Below are 24,785 nucleotides of genomic sequence, written 5' to 3'. Positions count from 1 at the left end.
GGAGGTCGTGGGTTCGATCCCCGGCCGAGTCATACCAAAGACTTACAAAAACGGCATTAAGAGGTTAGTGTTAGGACTGGTCGGCCCGGTGTCAGAATAATGTGACTGGGTGGGACATCATGCTACATGTCTGCGGCATGATGCCCCAGTGCTAGACATCACTATAAACTGCCACATTGCAGACATCGTAGCGATATGACTGAAAAATTGTTAAAGCTACGTTAAAAATCCAAATCACATCACATCACATCAGTCATATCGCTACGACGTGCGCAGTGTGATAGTTTATAGCGATGTCTAGCAATGGGGCATCATGAAGCAGACATGTAGCACGATGTCCCACCCAGTCACATTATCCTGACATCAGGCCGACCAGTCCTAACGCTAACCTCTTAATGCTGAGCGCCAAGCGAGGATGTTGTTAATACCATTTTTGTAAGTCTTTGGTATGACTCGACCGGGGATCGAACCCACAACCTCCCGCATCCGAGGTAGAGGCTCTAACCACTAAGCCACCAGAGCGGTCTATATCTAATGCATGTTCATGTTTTTGTCAGTTAACAAAATAAGCAAATCAATTTGCACAAAAGCCGACAACGTGAACTGTAAAAGAATATATATTGTTCTTACCTTTTTTAAATCTTGTTTAGATCTAAACAAACAGCCAACCAAACGCACACAATGATGCACACACATGACACAGATAGATATAAATATATATATATATATATATATATATATATATATATATATATATATATATATATATATATATATATATATATATATATATATATATACAGACAGATAGATAGATAGATAAATAGAATGTGACGAGAACCATACAGAACAAACTAAAATTCAGCTAATTCCATTAAAAAAAAGAAACAGTCATAAAAATGAACTTACATTTAGTATTTAAGATTAAAATGTAAATCGAAATATTTTATAAATTAAATTAAAATTAGGAAAGTAATTTTAACAACTGATTTCGTGTGATTACTAAGAAATCAAACGCAGGAATATTTTTAGACCATACATTTTTGTGTACGGGTTGTCAATGACAGGACAGAATAATATGGTGCTTTTGTTTATTTCACAAAAACATTTGAACTATTTTTGTTCCAATTGTAACTTCCATTGTTGTCTTTAGCTTAGGTCGTAGGGTTTAACATCATTTTGCAGTACACGATCGGCTATGCATATCAGATGTAGTATACTTTGGTGGAGGAAGACCCTGGGAATAACCAGAGACCCACACTGGTCGATCCGAGACTTGAACTCAAGTAGACAGTGATGAGATAAGTGATTGACCTGTAAAGGCGAGCGCCTGCGACCACTTCCTTTTCTTTTATTATCATTGTAACTTCAATTATAATGAATTCTGTGTCAGCAGAACATCCTCAGATTCGAAAGTAAACCCCAACAAAGTTAAACATCCTAGGGACACAGAAACGTTCTTAGTGTTCAGAAGATTTCGGTTATCTAACGTTTTTGCAGTGTGACAAAAAAAAATATAAGCATTTTGTATTCGAAGCGTTTACTCTCAGGTGCCCTCAGGACATTTTCCAGGTGTTCGTCTCGCAGGTCAGCCCACTGAAGTACTTTTAACAGTATTTAATCTGTTCAGCGTGTGTCATGTGTCAGAAATTTACAGGCAAAATTATATTTCCAAGTTTGAATTGTGAACGGGTTTAAGGGGGAGGGGTAATTTTAAATTTATTATCTAAATTTGTTTCGGTAATCGGTAGTCGAAGATGAGCGTTTCGGTTGTCCTGGGAATAGATTATGATATTAAAGGAAAGAGAAAGTGGGAGTAGAAAGAAACATTTCAGACTTGAAGGCAATCTAGTACTACTACCTGTTCAAGGTACTAACCATTGCCGATATGTATTAATGGAGCAGTCTGGTGTGATTCTCACCTGGTGCTTTTTCAGCCTAATATATTAAAACGTTTTAATATGTTCTTTTCATATACTGAAAGAAATGAACTTTATTTCATTTTTAATTCTAAAATTACTGCATAGCGTCGTAAAAATACCTTTTATACCCGATATTTTCTTTTAGATAGTCGGCAATATTATTTCAGCTGATAACTACTTCCGGTTTTATCCTCGTTTTCTCGTGTGCCATATAAGGACATTTCACCAGCGTGTAATAGTCAAGGGTGACTGCAACCACAAAGCATACAGATCGTAGTAAATATGGTATGCATTGAATAACGTATCGTAGCATATCCAAATATGGCGTAGCAAGCCTGGAAGACGAATTACTGCGAAAACCCGTGTTATATGTTATGGTCGACAAAGTACGTTTACCGTAAATAGTAACATTGAAATATCATTTACCAGTGTTAGATTTATTAACTGTATCATTAGCCAAACTTACTATAAAAAAATAATTCTTCTTCGGTAGTCGATTTTAACTAAAGTCATCTTTTTGTCTTTGACAATAGTTTTCTTTGCTCCATTATAAGGTTAAACATGATATTTTAGACTCATCCACGTTGAGGTTATGACATCATAACTGATGGGGATTCCAGGATACTGACGTTTCGGTTTTAAATAGTTTTACTGTTTAATGTTTGTCTCATTTTAGAAAGACAAAGAGACAATAATGTGTTCAGTGGACTTCTACATTTAAATAAAATGAAGCAAACCAGCCTGACTAAGGTACAATCGAATTTATGCTGACTTGCGTTTATGTTCGTTTGTGCTGTAATATCCATGTGCTTTCAAAACAACTCACCCAAAGACACCTGAAAAAGAAAAAGGTTTCCAATAGAAATGTTCACGTTAAAACATTCAATTAATAATTAATATTAAAAATATCAACTCATTCATTGCATTACCCAACCATCTTGGCATCCACGACTTTATAGATAGAAAGATAAACATATATGAGCAGGCAAGGTAAGTATCTTGTATTGAAATCATTTATAAAGTTGGCAAATAATAAATAATTGGTGAGCTCTTGAACGAGTGTATGACCTTTTATTTTTGTATATTGAAACCTGTATTTATCTATTCAGAATGTTTTTTTTACCTCAATTTATTTTGTACTGACGTCAAGTTAAGTAAGTCAGGATTATATTGACGTAAATTTAAGAAAGTCAAAATTATATTGACGTAAATTTAAATAAAGTAACAAATAAAAAGACGTAACTGCTTCTTTTGAGCTATCAACATATCTAAACAAACATCAGGAAAATACATTTATGTGATATGTACCCAGTCATGCACACACTAGTCAATATTCAACATGCCGTAGAGGGCTTGTATTGAATTGTTATTATTCTTTCCTCAGTAGGTATTGTGTTGGAAAATAAATGGCCAGTCCTTTAAATAAATCAATGCTCATAATAATGCTATAGATATTGCGGAGACTAAACGTGCACAAAGACAAATGCCATGTTTAAACAGGTGCTGCACCTTTAATGTAACGTACACAATAAACATTGACCTCAACAAGTAGAAGATATAAATTTCTGAACAGTCACCAAAGTCAGGGAGGTCTTAAAAGTACAGTGACGAATTGAAAGAACATATGTCCCAAGAGGGACTGGCTCCTGAACTCACGAACTAAAAAACGTAAAGTCCATCTGAGATTATATTTAGCACGTATGTTAGGTCATTTTTGTGGGGTGGGGGGTGGCATTCCAAGGATCTCAGTGACAGTTGTAGGGTGAAAGTGTTTGTACTTGCAACGTGCTAATTCGACAGAGTGTTGACATACCTATATACTACTGTTATGTACTGTGGGTGAAATTAAGTTACAGCTGTTGTTGTAAACTTTGGGCATGATGTACGGACACATCTAATCAAAATGAATGCCCGTCCTCGAAAAAAAATCATCCTGAACGAGTCCAAAGTGCACTAACTTTACCAAGTATTGACAGGGAAAGAAATGTTTACCTGTGTAGCAAAATACCAACTTCAATTTCGAGCACAAATGCACGTAGACTGATATTTAGACTTTTTTTTAACCACGAGGTCGATGTGTTATCACATGACAAAATGATAGACGATAACAGGTCAACTCATTATATTAGTCTTTAGACGGTTTTTAAATAGCGTGTATAAATTTATGGCAGAGTGATTGTTTAAGTATTACAATGAAATGTATGAATACACTGGTAAAGTTGCTAGGAACGCATGTCGTTCTTTGTTGTATTTGTGTAACTAGGTGCAAAGCTAAAGTACTCAGCAGCTTGTAAAGTAACGGCTAGCAAGGTAACAAATCAACAAAATAATTGTAGGTGTAATATGAATACAGGTTGGTGAAATAGCGATATATGTGGGCGTTATATGGAGACGGGTAGGTGTAATACGGACAATCATATAATTATATAGTTTTGTCTTGAAAGTCTTAGTTCTTTATCGAAAAAAAATTGTATTTACATGATATATTCACACGAAGGTGTTTTGTTTTTCTTTTTTATATTATTTCATGTTACATTTGGCTTTTAGCCCTTCTTGCTTGCAGACATCATTATATTTAAATTATATTAATAAGCGAAAACCTCTTACCTTAAAAATACATACATTACATTTCATACAATGTCACATACACATTCGTCAACACACGAGAGTGTTGTAGCTGGACTACATAATACATTTCCGGACAATTCAATATTATCTCAACGATTCCCTTTCTAACTAGAACTATGAAAACATGGACTGATGCTAATGTTTGTACTGAAAAATATTATTGTAAACTAATTGTTATAGAAGACCGACAAGGATCAACTCCAAAATTAGATCTACCTGTTATTAGTAATCTATTACAATCTAAGTACGATCCCCTATTGTTAGAGTAGACTAGTTTACCTTAGGTTTGCCGGTTTCTTGCGATCTCTGCCATTTGTAATATAGCCAATGGACCCATCGACCGCTGACTCTGCCATTGCTATCGTTTGGATTTTTCTTAACCAAGGTCAATATCAAATTATATATCTGAGATGATGCTGTTTTACAGTGATGACAAATTACAAATAACTTACCTGTCGAAACACCTGCCACTATGAGAAACGCTAAATAAAGCCTTGAAACTGGCGGTAATATCGCCATGTTGAGCAAACTGACAAATCTATATTGACAGGACACGAGATGTGTATTCAGAATGTTTTGTTTTTGTTTCCATGTTTACATTGGAAACGATCGTGACGTTACGGGTATCATTGTACCCGCACTCCATGAAAGCTAGTCAGATCCTGTTGTATTCATTCAAAGGACGGTTCTTTCTAGTTATCCTTGACCATTAAATAAGGTATAGGTAAATGCATACACAACTGCAAACCAACTGAAGGCTTGTTTTGAAAGAAGGAAGCATCGATTGAATTAAAACCGCTTGAAATTAAAGAATGTTTTTAAATAATGAAGAAATAAACGAATAAATATTGGAAAGAATAAATACATTTGCCAATAATTATGAATGCGTTCACACACACACACACACACACACACATATATATATATATATATATATATATAGAGAGAGAGAGAGAGAGAGAGAGAGAGAAAGAGAGAGAGAGAGAGAAATTTTACTGCCGAATAATTAAAGATACGATCGACCAAATTAATTGGCTGCCCATTAGGTTACATTGTTTTGTGAGGAGGGTAAGTGAGTGGGGTGGGGATGGGGCCTATTGATATTTTATGGCGCATGAATTATATATAAGCCAATACAGGTGGCGGAATTCAGGGGCCGATCTGGGCAGTATTGTGTAGGCAAGGTGTTTGTGGTGTTGAACACAATTCTGGCACCCGGGGTAGGCCCTCAGAAGCTCCGACATTCTAAGCTTTTTCATGGCATAATTTTAATCATCTAAGTGTAAAGAAAACGTGCTGTCTGACATGTTCACTGTTTCGATCTCGATTTAATTTTCTTTTTCTCGGGGGTGGGGGTGGGGTGTGGCTTCACCTCCATCCCATTCCCGACTCCGCCGCTGCAAATCGAATCCGCGAGTCTGAGATGTTATCCACTGCATCTCAGTTGCTTTTAAAAGCAAATCTGTGGTTAATTGTACACGTATAATTCAGAACAACCACTCTGGTGGCCTGACGGTTAGAGCGTCCGCATCGTATGCGGGAGGTCGCGGTTTCGAACCCCGGCCGAGTCATACCAAAGATTTATAAAAATGGTACTAACAGTTTGCTCGCTAGCCGCTCAGAATTAAGAGGTTAGTGTTAGGACTGGTCGGCCTGGTGTCAGGATAATGTGACTTGGTTGGATATTATGCTACATGTCTGCGGCATGATACCCCTGCGCTAGACGTCACTATCAGCTGGCATATTGCTGATTGAAAATTTTTTGAAACTACGTTAAAAATCCACACACACACACTCATTATTGTTATTAAATGAAAATCGATTTTGTTTATGTCCATTATACAACAAGATGGAACACTTTGGAGAGACACAACGCGAAGCGAACAAACACAGCTTTCGTTTCCCATGAAGACATTCAGAGCAGATTTTGACTTCAGTCTTATATACCGTGAGAATATATAATGTACTTGAAGCTCGAAAAGCTGGAATATGAGTTCAAAATGTAGGACTGAAAATGTAATCAGTATTCCTAATCAATTTATACATGAAAAATACTGTGTGGCCGCTCATATCAGAGCACCTTTACAAATCGATTTCTGAATGAATAGAAACAGACTTGAGATACATCAAGAGTGTCACGCTGAGACTTCACAAAGCATTGTGTGATATCTGCATTTAATACTTAAGTAGCAGATCAAGATAATAATGACCCTATTTGGACTATGGGAGTTAACACTGTGTTTGGCATTTTGAAAATAGAACCATATGGGGGTCAATGGAGTTTAATGTTGGTCTTTAAATATTACACTGCGGGACGGTACGGGACCAAGGAAACGAATGCGAAGAACGCATATATAATTACCAATGGGATTTGGTCTCCTACTGACCTGAACTACTATGGTAAATATAAACAAAGGTGTAATGCTGCAGAAAAAAATAACGAAGTAAGCGTCGATGCGCTAGGCTTTTTAAACTCGTACATATATCGTCATGGATACACAGCTCAACATACAAAATGGCCGGTTCGTATCAGTAAATCTACTAGTCTGCCCTTTGCAGCAAGTGGTGCAGTGCTATCTTATCATTCTAGCAATCATAGTTTTGTTAACTTTCAGCCACACCAGTCCTTTTGTTTAATTCCACTGTTGAACAAGTCTCCTTGCTCTTTTCTCTATTTCTGAGTATAGCCTCAATGTATGTGGTGTATGTTTGCCCAACATAATTATAGGTTGCCTGAAAGCAAAGCAGTGCTTTCATTTCGTACAACACTTGTATGCATGTATGTATATATACATATATATATTTGCAGTATGATTTCCGGGAGGGAGCCACGTGACCCCCTTGACCTACACTGCGGGCGCCCATGGACATGACGAGATTTCACTTACAAGTCTGTCGCGATAAATGTACTGAGACGTCATACTATTCACCAACACAGTATTCAGTAAGTGTTTGACAATGTTCAATTAGTGGAGAATTTAGTGAATCATACCAGGTAGTATATTTGCATGAGAACCTGAGATGGGAAGATATAGTAATTACCATTCTTTCATGAGCGACAAAAATAAAGAAATCGTTTGTTCGAATGAACTTTGTTTCTTTATTTTCTCTTTTAATTCATTTCTTTATTTGCTTTGTTCATTTTGGGTTGCATGTACATGTACTTTATGGATGCCTACGAAAGAGGCCGATTATAAATATGATAATAGTCAACAAAATCGAAAATCATTTGTTTCGTGTCTTTTTTTTTCTTGTGGGCAGTGAAAAATATTTGTTTAAAAACGATTTATACTGAGTGGTTCAAATTCCCTATTTTTGCTACACCTTGCAAATAATGTCCCAACATAAGTAAAACAATAAGATAAAATATGACGTATTTTAAGGAAATTCTGGATGTATGTATTAAAACTTTTGAATCTCTGAATCTCTGGTGGCACCTTACAAGCATATGCTGATAGTAAAAGTTATCTAAACATATAAGTGAATTATACACTTATATAGGACTCGTCTTTGTTTAACTACCAGAAGGATTTCATTCAATGCGTGATATACAGATGGATTGAAAGCGTCAGAATGTAGATATAGCTGGAAGATGAAAAGCATACATGGACACGTAGATAGACAGACAAAGGTAGACGTAGAAACTATTTTGGAAATTGTTTCAGTGTTAAGAGAAAAATGGAAAGAGAATTAAAGCAAGACTATTTTTGTAATAACTTATTTATACTCACAACTGGATTTGTGAACACATATTTTATCCATTTAATTAGCAGCCGTCATGTGCTCACCTTCAAATCGGTGACATGCATCAAAATATTCGAGAACCCGAGTTCTGAGTGTGACTTGAAAACACTTATTTTTGTCTATTGAATTGTTTGCCAAGCAGTGTGTATCTAGACTCATGTAATTATTACATTAACAACGTAACATACAGGCCGCTTGTAGGTGCTACATTTATTAACATCAATCACGCTTTGAATGAAATCCTCCTGGTAGTAAACATTTTTTTTAAAAATTGAATTTAATTAAATTAAAGTCGCTTGCGCCCATGTGGGCATTTACGACTGGATAATGACCTCAAGGGGGTGGGGGGCTCATTATTTTTTTCGAGGAGACAAGGAATGATGCCACATCCCCCAACGCATTAATGCCGGAACGCACCTGAAATACGCCTGAAACGCCAGAGCTAATATTATTAAATTCGACCAAGTTTCCTATATAAGGGGTATTCCCTATTACCAATTCTATGTTAGCCACGATTGCAATTAGAGTCACGAATTTTTTTTTTTAAATTGTCCTAGCTTAAATTAATTTCAAAAGCACATAGTGTGCGTATCTATTATTTAAACCAATGCAAACAGTACGAGACGCGTTCTTCTAATTTCCAAACACAAACGTGTCAAATGAATCTCACGAGTTCTATTTTTAGCAATTAACACCTACTCGTCGTATTACTGGTTCATAGTGAACGCTGCTCTTCATTAAGGAGGTATTAAGATTCTGATTACAATAATATCTATGTTTGGTGTGACGTTATAGGAAGTAATCACAGATAAATCGACTTTGCCATTCCAATATTTTTATAGATTCAGTTTTTCCATTCTCTGACAAGATTAAACATGTGCACATGTTGGTGATTGTAAGCCTTATTTGGACAGAGATGTTATTAAGTTGAGAGGTTGCACCTTCAACCAAACCATTATATCTGAACACTTTATAGGTACCCAAGGAATATATAATGAATTTATTTCCGCTTGCTTTACTCCGCTGTGTACTCTTCGTTTCATTCCATTCTTTGCCCATATCCACCCTTTTTTAAATTATCATTTAGAAGGTGAAGGAAAAGAAAAGAAACTTTTCCTCCATTATTTGCCTAAATGATAATCATTGTTATAAAATGTCAACTAGTATGCCCAACTATATGATGTTCTCAATGCCTGAACTTCAGGCGTGTTACGAGTATGTGGTCTTAAGCCAAGTAACAGAAGTAAAGCAAAACCCAAATCTTCAGTAAAACATTAATTCATTTTCTTATAATAAAAAAGGAAAATTTAAAGAGAACTTAAGGTCACAAAATATCCTACCACTTCTATCGTAAGTCTAAAAGTATAGCGTGTTCCGAAATAATTCCAGAATTTAATGTGCTGATTTGCCAGTAGTCTTAAATGATCTGACGTGCTCACAATCTTGATATGTTACAAGGATATAACCCAGAATGTCCTTGAATGAATTCACAATAATCCCCAAATAGTGTTTTAGTCCAAAAGTCTATAAGCACTTAAAGAGGCCCCAGTCGCCGAGTGGTCTAATACGTTTGCCTTTAAAGATCCCTACCATCTCGTATCATTCCACTTGGGTTCGAGTCTTTGACTCGGCCAATATCGGTATGCAAGAAAGCTGGTAGTAACTTCCTGTGCGTCGGTGGTTCTTAAAAGTATTTCCCTAATTTTTCTTCCACAAGTTTTACTGGCCGCCATACATAGCCTGTCTTGTGCCGAGAAATGGCGTTAAACCCAAAAAACAACAACAATAATAAAAGTAGCATAGTGGGATACGCTAGGGCATATCTGAACAAAGAAGGAAAAAGGTCGTGGGAACGTTTTGGGACAGGACTTTTCGGATCACCATGGGAACGTTTAGGGACAAGGGGAATTTAACATGAGGAGATTTAACATGGGTGGGACTATAGAGGGACAAAAATGGATTGGGACTGTATAGGGTCAATAGGAATGGAACGGGGGTGACGTCACGGTACTGGCTATTGGCAACAATCTAGCAATCTAGCAAGGGGCTGACCTGAATACGCCCTATTTTAGGTAAACACATGTATAACACTAAAAAAATTGTTTTAGGCAAGAAAGCAAATCTTGTTTAGGTACATTAGTGGCCTTGAAAAGGTCCTTTGGGTTTCTTATTATTATTTTTCTAGTTTCTTCTATTTCTCCACAATCTTCTTATCTTCTGTCCTACATCCTTTGTCTTCTTCTTCTTCTCATTCTTTTTCTCTTCCTGTTTTTCCTTTTCCTCCTTTATCTTCCTCTTTTCACTTTCCTCTTCCTTTTCTATTTTTGCATTCCATTCTCTCAGTCATCTTCTATCCTCTTCATCTTCCTTGTATTCTTTTTCGTCCTTTATCATTTCTCTTAACCTTTCCTTTAATTCCTTATATTATTTATCTCCGTTTGAGACGGTGGCGAGTATAGCCATAACCATCCTCCAATCTCACCAACATTTCCTCCACCATCCTAATATCATCAGCCACTTCTTGCAGATTGTTCAATTTGTCCAAATGATGACATGCCATCTTCTTTGAATATTCAATGTTCAATGGCGCGAATGACGAGCTCTTGACTTTATTTGTCAAGCACGGACGTGAAGGAAAACATACCTTGCATTTACTTCACATATTAACTACTATCCACACAAACGTACGTGAACGCATATAATCTCCAAAATAAAGTATACACACAGAGGAAAGAAGAAAAAACTATTATATACTATCCACAAACACCAAATATATTATCCTCATAGAATGGAGCAAAGAAAAACAATCTACTATCCGCACAGAGGGAAGAAGAAAAAAGAAACAAATCTACTATCCTTACACGGGAAGGCGAAAAACAAACCCCAAAGATACTATCCATACAAACGTACTCGAACGCGTACTAACACACAGTCTTCTATCCACACACAAGAAGAGGAAAATAACAAACCCAAAATCTGCTATCCACACACGGGAAGGAGAAAAAATAAACCCCAAATACACTATCGACACGGGAAGAGGAAACACAATCCCAAAATCTACTATTCACACAATGTGTGCGAACGCATACAATCACATCCTCTACTATCCACACACGGGAAGAGAAAAAAGAACACCAAATATACTCTCCACACGAACGTACGCGCACGCATACAAGCACAATATCTACTATCCACACAACGTATGCGAACGCATATAAACACACACACACAAACACACACAGGAGTGAGTGTTTATAATCACAATACTCCACACTCACGCAAATTGGCAACTTGAATAGCCTCTTTTCTCGAGATCTGGTTAGCCCTGGAAAGGGCTGGGTTTTTTTTCGAACTTCAGATGCATCAGCTTAATGCTGGGACCAGACAGGCAGGGCACCACAGATACAACAGTGGCTCTAATCTTGCTCCCAATTCACAGTTGTTCGTGGGAGCGCAGAAGCAGCACGAGTGGCCCCATCATACCAGTTTTCACTTTGTGGGATAGTGAAGACTTCCCTCTGTTTTCTTTTTTGCAGTCCGGGATGATGAGGTCTCCTTATCTCTTGCACTGGTACTGGTGGATGTAGCTGACATTGTTATGGTTGTGGTGCTGGTTGTTGTGCTGGTTGTAGTGGTGTAAGGATTTCTCGCCTCGGGCTTGACCTCAGTCAGAGGCCATAGCATGAGGTGCGGCATGATTCTTTCTTCCTTCTCTTTCTTCTTTTCTCCTCTTCCTCTTCTATTCTCACACTTTCTGCTATGGCTTCCATGGCCAGTTCATCTAGTAGACGCCTGGCATATTCCAGGTGCATCTGAAGTTCCATGAGTATTACGATTCTGTTACTCATTTTTTAAGTTGATGAATCAATGATGGGTAGCCAGATTGACTGACTGACTAATTTAATTTAAGTGGCTATTTAATCAATCATGAGGGAAGGAATTGGCACCACATCCACCAGGCATTTATGTGCTCACAGAGCACTGTTTAATTTAGCCACCAGGTCGTGAGACTAGATGTTCCTTCATGAGTGGGAAAGGACCCAACACGCACTCATGTTATATTTAAGTCTGTTATCAACTGAGCCAGGTGTCTACCAAAGCAGTATGTGATGTCCGTAGCGATTGGTCGCCAATATGACGTCACATTGGAATACCTGAGTTTAGACGGGTGGAAACGCCTGCCCGTACTTAACCAAATATAGTCCAGTTATTTTAATGGACAATAAAAGTACCTATTATGTGTAAGCCACCTGTGCAATTAATCAAGTGAACTGAGTAAAGACAAATTGAAAATGATTCATTAAGAAGTTGAAATTTTGTGTACAAAGTGTACATAGGATAAACTAATTAAAAACTAATCAGTAAAGTCAAAATGACTTATACATAGTTGGTCTCGCGCAGAATAAAAATTGGAGAATACTAATTTGGATGGTGGTATCGAAATGATCAAATTAGGTTCAAATATAAACATTTTATCTAAAGTATTTTCCAGGGAAATGAAAACTGATTTTTTAAGGCAATTTTGGTAGATTCTTCTACCTTTTCAATATCGAGTATGCCCGAGGTCTTAACAAATATGGCAACACTTGGTTCAAGTTGTTCTATCGACCAGTCCCACATTCGTAGGCTGGTCCCACTCTTGAAAGGCCTCTCCTGAGAGTCCAAATTGACGACCGGACTGATTACTACGCAGCTGGTAAGTATTTGCTTGAGTACTGCAGAGTTAGGTTCCTTTTACTACAGCAGAATACTCCACTATTAGTGGAGACCCGTTGTCATGTAGGTATTTACGGACAACTGCCTTTGTTCTTTCCACAGTTGTGCGGGTCCCCGTGTCCGCTCATGCATCATATGTTTTATGCTCCAGTCATGCAACATCGTCAAAGTACTATATGGGGCTCTGGAAAAAAAACTCAGTGACGCCGTAGAATAACAATGTTCATCATGCACCAAAGGCTGCTTTCCAGGGAAGTAATTCTTCGGTGTCCTTGCTATCCATTGCATACAAATAGTTCATGTAGGGCTGGTGCTATTCTCTCCATATCGTATGGTAAGCCACTGGCCGCACGTGGTAGCTCGTACCTGCTCTTCGATGTTCACTGGTCGACGTACTCTTGATGAATGTGAATGGAGATAGCCAGACCGGTCGGTCGTTCGGTCGGTCGTTTCATCTATAGTTGTATTCGCCCATACGGGCATGCACGGCTGTTTAATGCTGTCACAGGATGAAGCCGGGTTGGGACTGGATTAGGGAAGACAGCAAAAGCAACTGCGTTTACAAAATGGTTATTTATAAACGCAATATAAATATTAACAAATCTGACACCATTATAAACAAAAAGATAAGGAAAATTATAAAGTTCCTAACATGGAACTATCAACAACAATTAACTCAACGAGAAAAAACTCAAACATGAACTTAATAAATGGAATTTCAAAACAAACTCGAATTCCTATCACAGATCAACAAAATAAAAGTGATCTATACCCCAATATAAAGAAAGTCTTGAATGTATCGTTCATAAAACGATATTGAAATGCAGATAAATTTGAATGTATCGTTCAAATAACGATCTAGAAAAGAATGTAAATTTGGATGTATCGTTCATAAAATGATATTGAAAAGCAGTGTAAATTACAAACCTATCGATCGTAAATCGATATTGAAATAGGAATGAATGAAATTGTGAACCTTCCAATTGTTCACATAACGATATTGCAATAGGAATGAATGGAATTATGAACCTATCGATCGTTCACATAACGATACAGCAATAGGAATGAATGAAATTATGAACCTATCAATCGTTCACATAACGATAGGAATGAATGAAATTATGAGCCTATCGATCGTTCACATAACGATAGGAATGAATGAAATTATGAACCTATCGATCGTTCACATAACGATATTGAAATAGGAATGAATGAAATTATGAAATGCAATAGTGGAAATAACATGGAACACTATATATAACTATCGTGGCGCTCATTTGACGACCAAGATGTAACTCCGGTTCCACGCGCTCTAGTCAATGGCCAGAGAAGCACCCACGCATGGTCCGCTCCTCTCAGTCTGTTGAAGGATCCCTCGAGAGCCCTCACATCAAAGACCCGATGGTCGCGAAGCCCTGGTCCCTCGCGTCGAGAAAGCCAGTCCACTCTTCCGATCCAACGTCACCAAAACACAGCGTATACGTCACACGAAACCCCACAGAGTTCTGTGGCTCCACATCAAACGATGTATAAGGCATGGCAGGCATGTAGAAGGCAGCTCTGCAGCTGGTGACTCAACCATATACAAGGCATGGCATAAGGCAGCTAAAATTATAACAACTAAACCGTGTAGTACATATGACACGGATAAGTACTTCTACATTGATATATGTTGCGCATGCGCGCACATGAATTCGTTACCCATTATATTAATCGTTCAATGCATGCAGGGTATAATTAAATATCAATTTGTCTGTTTAGTTACAACAAATAGCTAACTCGAACCAGACTATAGTATTTCTAACATGGCGTTGTATAACCTAGGTATTGACTCTCCGTAGAATTTAGAATAAATATATATTTCCTGCTCGTTATCTACTGCATTCAATGAATATGTTTGCAGATATGTCTTTTTGAAACATTAATTAAGGTTCTAAAACATCTAAAGTATGAAACAATTCTGGCATAAAACGAATAGTAATAAAGAAAATTTCATTACCTCTACAGCTGCAGATTTCCTTCCGTAAAGGGGTAAGCTTCCTGAGAAGACCCGGCGTAATGTAATTTGGTTATAGAGAATTTGCTCTATAAGTACATTAGCTGTGACAGATATGCGCAGCTAGGTACTTAGGTTTCTCGCTGAAGTCAATTTGCTCGTGCAGCATGGTCTGAGTTTCGCTCAGGATTTCGAAATAACTAGAGCCGAAAAAATATATCACCCTCGGGTGACGCTGTACGCGGCAACGAAACCCAAGTACATTTTTGACAACATATACATATTGATTTAACTCGTACACAATTTCGTGACAAATGCCCCGTTTGAGGTTGACTGACTTATTCGAAAGGGGTGGTATAGACCCACGTCCCTCAGCGCATTAGAGCACTTAAAAAGTGCTAGTTGATTTGTCCGATTTTGGAGACATTGATGTATCACTGGACTCGTGGTGAGTGGAAATGACCCATACGCACTCACTTATATAGTTCATGTCTGGCATTGGCTAGGGTAGGTCGGATTTAGTGGAAGGGATGCCCCTTACATCCGAGATCGTTTCTTTTTGTTCTCCATTTTCCGAATGTTGAATGGTGTCGTCTAGCCGTATTTGTAATTTGTAAAATCATTATTTGTGCTGTTTGTAGGATATGCGGTGATATGATTGATCTTCCTAGTCTATTTTAGGGGAATTTATTTAGTCAGTTAATATTTTTGGGGTTCATACTCTAATCATAAGTTTTTTTTCGCCTTGTGCGGGGGGCCTGATGGTTGGGTTTTCATCATCATCAATCCTCTCTGCGCCGTCTGGTGCTTGAGGCGACAGCAAGGGAGCACCATTTTGGTCTGTCGGCTGCTGTTATGGGGGCGGTCTGCAGGGTGAGGCCTCTAGTCTTGAGTTCTTGCTCTACGGTTCGGCGCCAGGTCTTTTTGGGTCTGCCACGGTTCCTTTTCCCCTGTGGAGACCATCTCAGTGCCACCCTTGGTAGTGAGTCAAGAGGCATTCTGCGGACGTGGCCGAGCCATCTCCATCGACGAGTTGCAATGGTCTCAGCGATGGTGCTTGCGCCCGCTCTGTGCCGGAGTTCCTCGTTCGAGATCATGTTTGGCCAGAAGATCCTCATGATCCGTCGCAGGCACTTAGTCTGGAAGACTTCGAGCTTGCGTTCTATGTTAGCAGTGGTCTTCCAACACTCTGATCCGTAAAAAAGGACGCTCGACACGTTGCTCTTGAAGATACGGATCTTCGTGTGGGCGCTGAGGTTTGTTGTCCTCCAGATGGGCTTCAGCATTGCGAAGGCCTGGTTAGCCTTTATGATTCTTGTGGTGACTTCCCTTGTGCAATCTCCATCCGTGGCGACCTTGCTGCCCAGGTACGTGAATTCGTCTACTTCTTGCAGAGGCTGGTCGTTGATGGTGATTGGGTCGCCCACTCTAGTGTTCTTCCTCAAGACTTGTGTCTTCCCTATGTTGACTCTAAGACCTGAGTGGCTTGATGTCTGTACCAACTGTTTTGTGTCTTCTGTTGGATATCCTGGTGTCTGCTTGCCAGCAACCCGATGTCGTCGGCATAATCCAGGTCATCCAGCACTGATGTCATCGTCCACTGTATTCCTTGCCTCCTGCCCTCTGTGGTGCGGCACATGATCCAGTCAATGGCCAATGAGAAGAGGATCGGCGAGAGAATGCATCCTTGCTTCACTCCGGTTTCCACCTTGAATGGTTCAGTGAGTAGGTTGTTGTGGATGACTCTCCACTCAAAGTTCTCGTACAGTGACCTGATGACGTTAACAAGTTTCTGGGGGATGCCGTAGTGTCGTAGGATCTTCCACAGAGAAGCTCGGTGCAGGCTGTTGAAGGCCATCTCAAAGTCCACAAAGACCACATAACGGGATCCATTCCACTCATGGGACTGCTCAAGGATCTGTCTAAGAACGAAGATGTGGTCGATGCAGGATTTAGCCTTCCTAAAGCCTGTCTGTTCCTTGCGTAGGATGCCGTCCACAGCTGTTGTGATGCGTTGGAGAATGATGCGACTGAAAATCTTACTGGATATGGATTGTAAGGTGATTCCTCGCCAGTTGTTGCAGTTCCCCAGATCTCCTATCTTGGGAAGTTTGACGATGATTCCTGTTTTCCAGTCATTCGGTGCTTCTACACTATCCCAGATCTTTTGGAGACTCTGGCAAAGAAGCTGCGGTGTCTTTGTGTATTCTACCTTCAGCATCTCGGGACATACTGCATCATCGCCAGGTGCCTTCCCATTCTTCAGCTTGTGGATGGCCTGCTTGACCTCCTCAACAGTGAAATCGTCGTAGTTGATGCCATGGTCCTCATCTGCTTCAGAAATGGAGCGACTACTGGTGGGTCTGGGCGGTACAGTATGGACTCAAAGTGTTGCTTCCATCTCTTCAGCTTCTCCTCATCCACTGTGACATGAGTGCCATCTTCATCTCTCACTGGAAGGTCGTGGTGCTGGCCGTAGTCGCCTTTCAGCTTCTTGGTGTTCTGGTACACCATCTTCATGTCTTTCTGCTCTGCTGCTGCCTCTGCCTCCTTTGCCAGTCTCTCTGTGTATTCTCTCCTGTCAGTTCTTGCTGATTTCTTCACCTCCTTGTCTTTTCCTTTATACTCCTTCGAAATTCTCTCTTTCAGTCTTGGTGACTTGGAGTCCAAAAGTCTCTTCTTAATCTGTCTTCTCTCGTCTATGCGAGTCCACGTCTCTCCTGATATCCACTCTGTCTTCTTACTATTCCTATAACCTAAAACTACTTCTCCTGCTTCCTTCATTACTCTGTTGAAATTGTCGATGGTCAGCGCTGTCTCATCTTCTAGAACACTAAAACTATTCCTTAGGGCCAACCTAAACTCTTCCTTCACTTTTGGATCTTTCAGCTTGGCCACATCGAAGCGCTGATTCCTGGAGACCCCTATCCTAACTTTCCTAAGCTTCAAAATCACCTTGGTCACCAGAAGACTATGGTCGCTGCCGATGTCAGCGTGCCGCATCACTCGCACGTCCTGCAGGGAGTGTTTCCATCGCCCTTTGATGATGATGTGGTCGATCTGGTTCTGAGTTCTGCCGTCTGGTGGCGTCCATGTGAGCTTGTGGATGTCCTTGTGCTCGAACAGGGTCCCTCCTATGACCAAGTCATTCTCTTCACAAAAGTTGACCAGTCTTTCCCCGTTGTCGGTCATCACACCTACTCCATGGCGCCCCATGGTCCTCTCTCTGTCTTTATTGTCGCAGCCGACCCTAGCGTTGAAGTCGCCAAGTAGCAACAGCACGTCATGTCGAGGAACGTCCTTTAAAACGGCTTGAAAAGCGTCGTAGAAGGTGTCTTTGTCCTCTTCTTCTGCGTCGTCTATTGGTGCATAGGCCACAACAACAATCAGCTTGGCGTACTTGGAGTTCATCATGACGTACAGCAGGCGCTTGTTCACTGTTTTCAACTGTAGAACGATATTGGTCTTGTTCTTGCTGATAATGATGGCGACCCCCTCCCGGTGGTCATTGTCCTTCCTTCCGGACCAGATGATGATTTCTCCGGGGTTCATCTTCTGCTTGCCGGCACCAGTCCATCGTGCTTCTGTTACACCCATGAGGGTCAAGTTGTAGTGATTCAACTCGCTCACTGCTTGTGCCAGTTTTCCAGTCTGGTTGAGCGTTCGCACGTTCAAGCATCCAACTCTGATCCATTCTTTTGGCGTCAGGAGTTCCGCTATCGGGATGGGGACGTCCTTGCGGTTTTGTTCTCCATCCGTCATAGAGCCAGTTGCCTGGTCTGCTTCGCTCCCAGAGCCGGTTGTCGTTTGTTCCCTTGTTGTGGTTTCCGTAGCAAGAATTGTTATAACGGGGTGGGGTTGCTAGCCCCACGGGTTGGGTTTTAGTCACCTTATAATTCTACATTTTTGGGTCATGCTTCCTAATTATGTAATTTTGGGTGCCACACTGTGTAGCTGGTCCTGGTGGCTATGGGCTTTTAGTCACCTTATAGATCTAATGTTTAGGTTCTTAAGTTAAATTTAACATGTTATTGGTCAAATCGTTGCCGCATTGTTCATCGGGTCTGATGGCTGGGGTTTAAGCCACCTTATAATGTCTAAGTTTATAGGCCAGTTTTGATTCTTATATTTAAATGATCCATCATGCCTTAGGTGGGAAGAGAGAGCAGATAGAGATTGTTAGAATGAGTGTTGAGGGAGAACTGACTACCAATCAACCATTGCATTGCTTAGCGCGTCATACATCCGGACTACCCAGGGAGGTGTAGTGGGTGATAGGTGCAGCTGCAGCATCAGCCCGCGCTTGGCGGTACACAACCCTAATTGGGCGGTAAACCGTATGCTACCCCCGCACCTAGTTCATCACCCAGTCATACCAAGAGGGGCGCCTGGTGGTTACGCGACCAGCTGTTTTGTAAATAAGTATTCGGAAATGACCTACTTCTCTATCTGTCGCTCGATTGCATTGCTTATCGATCCACCCACGATGCCGTAGTAGGTGATGAGTGCAAGTGCAGCAGCATCCGGCGTTTCGCAGTACACACGCCTACTTGGGCGGTTGACCTTATACTACCTCGGCACCCACTTTCTCACCTGTTTAAATGATTGAAACTAGCAATTGGTTGTTAGAGCTGATGTAGATGGTTACTATGTAGGTGTATAAGGTGGTCATATGGCTAGTCAGTTAACGAAATGAATTGTCAACCGGTCTAAATATAAAGGGCAGGGTTACATCCTTCCAGTTTTATCAATCTCCCTGAGGAAGATTAATATGGCTCATTAGTTTGTTTGTGTTTATGGTTATTTTGGTACAGTTATTCAGTGAAAGTACACGAAGAGCCGATTGTCTTTAGTGTGCTATTTAGTTTTAACCTTGGTTCTCAATATCTAGAGGTCTTCATCATCAATGCAACTTGAGCATTTTGCTCCATTTTCTCTGTTATCCAGAACATATTTCCCCATACTACCCAAGTAGGGTTCCTCCTGTTTTGATTCGGTTTATGGTCCGTTGATGATGTTTGTTGTTTGTTGGCGGTGCTTTGATCTTGTGACTCACCGAGTACAAAACGTGCGTCCTTTGGGGCATGTATCCCATTCGGTTTGCCATTTGGAGGGGATATTTTTGGATATTATGCTGTATAATTCTGGGACGCTGTAATCGGTTTGGGCCGGTTTCAGTTGGTTGAGTTGATTTTATTACTGCTAAGTCGGCCCTGTCATTGCCTGGGATGTTGACATGGGACGAGACCCACATGAATTCTACAATTTGGTCTTATTCTTTCATATTGTTAAGCAACAAGTTTGTTTCTTTTAGGGGGTTTTCACGCCTCTTTGAAATGCCAGTTTTCAAGTTTTTAATACACAAAGTGAATCGCTGATTAATAATGTTTTCCGGAATTTCGGTTGTTATGCTGTCTTCAAAGTTTCAAATATGGCCCACAGTTCTGCTGTATATGTTTAACACTTATCCGGGAGTCTGCTTCCTATTTCCTTTTTTAATTCCGGGATAGTAAGGGCTGCAGCAGTTATGTCTGGGTTGTTTGATTTTGATCCGTCTGTGTATATGTTGACGAATTCCTTATAAGAATTGTCCAGTATAGTCAGGATCTTTGATCTTATTTCTAATGGTTGTTTTTTTTTATTTCTAATGGTTGGTTTTTTGCCAAGGTGTTGATATTGGATTTTTTGCTTGTCCATGGTGTGGGGTCTGGGTATCGTGTGGGCTCTACATGAAGAGAGTCGATTTGTAATTCTTCACATAGTGTATGGATCTTTTTTCCGGATGGTGGGTAGAGGACGAGTCTCTGGCTAAATGGGATGTAGCATTTGTTAATGATGTTTCTTGTGGGATGGCTAGGGTTGTGTATGGAGATTCTGGCAGCATATCTTAGTGTTAGTTCTTCTCTTCTCAATGTTAACGAAGTTTCGCCTATAAGGATCTGAAGTTCTTCTTTGGATGTGTTTTTAAGTGTGCCTGTACATATACACAACACTTTAGCTTGGATTATGTCGAGGCGTTTGAGGAGTGATGGTTAGGCAGAGGCCTTGGTCTGTCATCCATAATTCAGCTTGGACCTAATTAAGGCCCTGTAGAGTGTTACGAGTGTGTCTTGGTCTGCACCCCACTTTAGACCTTTGATGTTTTTCAGGAGGTTTAGGTCTCCATTACATTTGCGTATTAGTTCAGTGATTTGATGTTTCCACGAGAGGTACTGGTAGTAATACATATATAAAAATATTGCTGCTTTTTCAAATTTGATGGGTTTGCTTTGTATGTACAGGTTTGGGGATTCTATAGTGTACCCTCTATAGGGAGAGAATACAATTCCACTTGTTTTTTCTTTTGATAGTTTGAACCCCCATTTGTAAGCTCGTTTGCCAATGTTAGTTAAATTAGCTTGCAATTCAGTAATTAACTGATGGCTGCGTGGGTTGCCCTCTTTCCATATGCCACTGTCGTCAGCAAATTGCGATAGATCAATTTTACTGAGATCGTCAGAGCGTTATAGGTCGTTGATCATGATATTAGATATGATCGGGCTTAATACACTTCATTTCGGGTGCCATTTTCTAATACATATTCCTCTGAATATTGATTACCTATTCTAGTTTTAATATACAGTATCTATCTTTTAAGACATTTGTGATCCATTTGTGCATGTGGCCGTTGATTCCATTGTGATTCAATTTGGCGACGAGACCATCAATTCAAACTAGATCAAAGGCTTTCTCAAGGTCTAGAAAGATCGCTATGAGATATCGATCGCATTTTCGCTTAGCATTGAAAGCTAGTTTAATGCATGACTCAAGCCTTATTAGTTAGTCCAGGGTAGATATTTTATTGCGGAAGCCACTTTGGGTTTTTGAGAGAAGATTGTTACTTTCCAGGCGATGTTTAAGTCTGTTATTTATCATTGTCTCCATCACTTTACATATAGTGTCGGTGAGGGTGATTGGTCTGTAGGATGGTAGTTATGTCGGGTCTTTACCAGCTTTTGAGATCGGAATAACTATAGCCTATTTCTATTTATGGGGGATTTGTACTATCTGCCATGATTGATTAATCATGTCTAGTATGATATTTTCAATATTGGGAGGAACGTTTTTGTATATTTCATTACCTGGATTGTCTTCTCCCGGAGAAGTGGAGTTTTTGTTTCTAATGGCAGATTTCCATTCATCTAAGGTGAAAAGGTCGTTATGAAGGGAGATCCTGGTGTCTAGACCAGTAACAAAATGGGGATAATTACCCTCCACTGTTGCTGTGTGCTTGGAATTGAGCTGACTGGTTATCGTTCTTGCTCATTCCAGTGAAATATTTTGCTATATGTTCAGCTTTTTCCTTATTGGTTGATGCACCCTTGGTATTTGGGATACTGTTACTACTGTTGCCTCGCATTGCGCTTATTTTGTTCCAGACCTGTTTGGAATTGCATTGCTTGAGTTCAAGGGTGGAGCAATATTTTTGCCAAGATGTTTCCTTTGCTCTTTTGATAATAGCTTTTGCTTCTTTCTCTTTGATTTTGTATTCAGCGTATTCTGTTGATTGTCTTTTACGAAAAAATGTATTCAGGGTTTTCATTTACTCCTTGATTATACTTTTTCAGTCGTCATTCCACCATGGAATTGAATGTTTTGTATTTGTTCTGTTCTAAGTTACAGTAATGGAGATGCATTGAGTGGCGGCTGCATTTATCGCTTCAATGATATTTTGGTTGTATATGTCGATGTCGTCTTCTCGTAAATTTACTATATTTATGCCGGTAAGTAGGGTACTGAATGTATGCCAATCAGTTTCGTCAAGTCTCCATATGGGAGCTTTTGAGGAGGTGCCGACTTGACTTGTAAGTTTATAGTAATTGTCATAGAATTAGGCAAAAAAATAACTTGGTGTTGCCTTAGAACTATTTGACTATTTTTCGTTGTAGATGAGTACAACGTTAACTAGGGTGAATAAGTGTTTTTTCCAGGTAAGCGACTGTACTAACATGTAACTAGCCGGAAATTACTTGCGACGAGGCACATTAAAAGCATGATATGCACGGGTATTTTACCCTGACTATTGCTCACTCACCAGTGGATTTAAGGAAGAATAATTTCTAACCGATACACTGGCCGTTTTGGATCTCGTCAAGGAGTGTACGCTCTCCATTGTGTTCTCCAGCCATAGGGGTAAGTGTTAAATTTATATTTCATTTGATATATGACGCTTATTCAGTTTGTAATGTCATATCGTGTAATGATGCATTTATTACAACGCAGATTTGAAACGTTGTGAACTTTGAATTACAAGTTGCTATTAGAGTTTGATGTATTAGTTTATATCTAGAGATTTTTTAGAACCAATTATTATGACCAATTTGGTTTTATTGTAGCTGACTTGAGCTGACTAGAGCTGTCTAGAGCTGCCTGAAGCTGTCTAAAGCTGTTTAGAGCTGTCTGGAGTTTCCAGAGTATTCAGGGCTGCGTGTTGTCGATACGTATATATGTATGAACGTATGTCTGTACATGTGGTGGAGCCACGGATGTAGACGTAGCTAATTCAAGGGTCTGTACGTGTGTATACGTATGACTGTACATGTGTTGGATTCGTGAAGGGTGCGAGCGGCCGATTAAAGTATGGGCCAACCCAAGGACTCGGTGAAACTGGGCGGCTCATCAGTTTATGAATCGTACGACTGTACAAGGGTCAAGAAGCATATGTTTGTTCCAATTGTTGTTTCAATTGGGTACATTTTCATGTTCATGAGATTATTTTGAATCTTAGTTGTATTCCAGGAGATTATGTGAATCTCACTTACAGTGCATAACATTATTTGAAACACATTTGAATACCTTAAATCGTAGTCCATACGTGAGATTATGTGAATCTCTCTTACAGTGCATAATATTTATTTGAAACGTATCTGCAGTCCATGAGGTTTCTTGAATCTGTATTTCATACTGAATTCATATTTTTGGTTTATTTTCAATGTTTGAATGTTTGTGTAGAGTGATTGGATCAATCGTATGTTGGTAGAGTGAGAGAATCATTGTATTTATACACCATATATTTTTCTTTATTAATTCATTTAATAAATTTCCACCTTTTGTGTTTGTCTTATTCGTTTAATCTAAAACCCACTCGGTTTCTATTCTGCAACAGTCATAAGTGCAGGAAAGTGGTCGCTACGGAATGTGGATTCCCTATCTACGTCCTAATTAATCATGGATGCTTTGTTGTTGTTGTTGTAGGGTTTAACGCCATTTTTTAGTACACTATAGGCTATACATGGCGGCCAGCCTTAATGGTGGAGGAAGAACCCGGGAAAAGCCCGGAAAGAACCACCGACCCACGAAAAGCTACTGGCAAGTTTTCTCACATACCCACATTGGCTGAATCCGAGACTTGAACCCACGCAGACAGATGTGAGATGGCAGTGATCCGTAACGGAGAGCGCTTAAGACCACTCGGCCACTCGGGGCCCGATCATGGATGCTAATCTGGGTGTGCAAATAGTTAAATCAATTGCTGATATAGCGAACTATCTTCTGGTGAGATTCTAGTTTTGGTACCGTCAGTTAGTATGACTAGGTTGTTGTTAAGGACCCATTCTTCAATTAGTAAGCCTCTCTTGTTTTGATGATTTCCACCCCATTTTTTGCTATGTGCGTTGAAGTCGCCACAGATCATATACTCACTCGTTGAGCTGGTTAATTGGGCATAGTGAAGAGGGGAAACAGCATGTGGTTTACCATGGTCATATATAGTACATATTTCAAATAAAAATTGACAACTG

General features: G+C 39.7%; 1 protein-coding gene across 1 annotated transcript; it reads right to left on the bottom strand.

Moving 5' to 3' along the window:
- Positions 1–17,268: 17,268 nt before the first annotated feature.
- LOC149791537 (protein CFDP2-like) lies at positions 17,269–18,768 on the bottom strand. Its single transcript, XM_089969443.1, has one exon. The coding sequence runs from the start codon at positions 18,766–18,768 to the stop codon at positions 17,269–17,271; it is 1,500 nt and encodes a 499-aa protein (XP_089825569.1).
- Positions 18,769–24,785: the final 6,017 nt, after the last annotated feature.

The sequence above is a fragment of the Sinohyriopsis cumingii genome, chromosome 9 (assembly GCF_028554795.1).
Source record: "Sinohyriopsis cumingii isolate HCF-2022 chromosome 9, ASM2855479v2, whole genome shotgun sequence".
Classification (NCBI taxonomy): Eukaryota; Metazoa; Mollusca; class Bivalvia; order Unionida; family Unionidae; genus Sinohyriopsis; species Sinohyriopsis cumingii.
The sequence above is the reverse complement of the archived record's forward strand: the minus strand, read 5'-3'. Positions and strand labels throughout refer to the sequence as shown.

What these genes read in the sequence shown, in the direction of transcription:
- LOC149791537 (XM_089969443.1), bottom strand. Translation starts at nt 18,768, where the DNA reads ATGACGGATGGAGAACAAAACCGCAAGGACGTCCCCATCCCGATAGCG.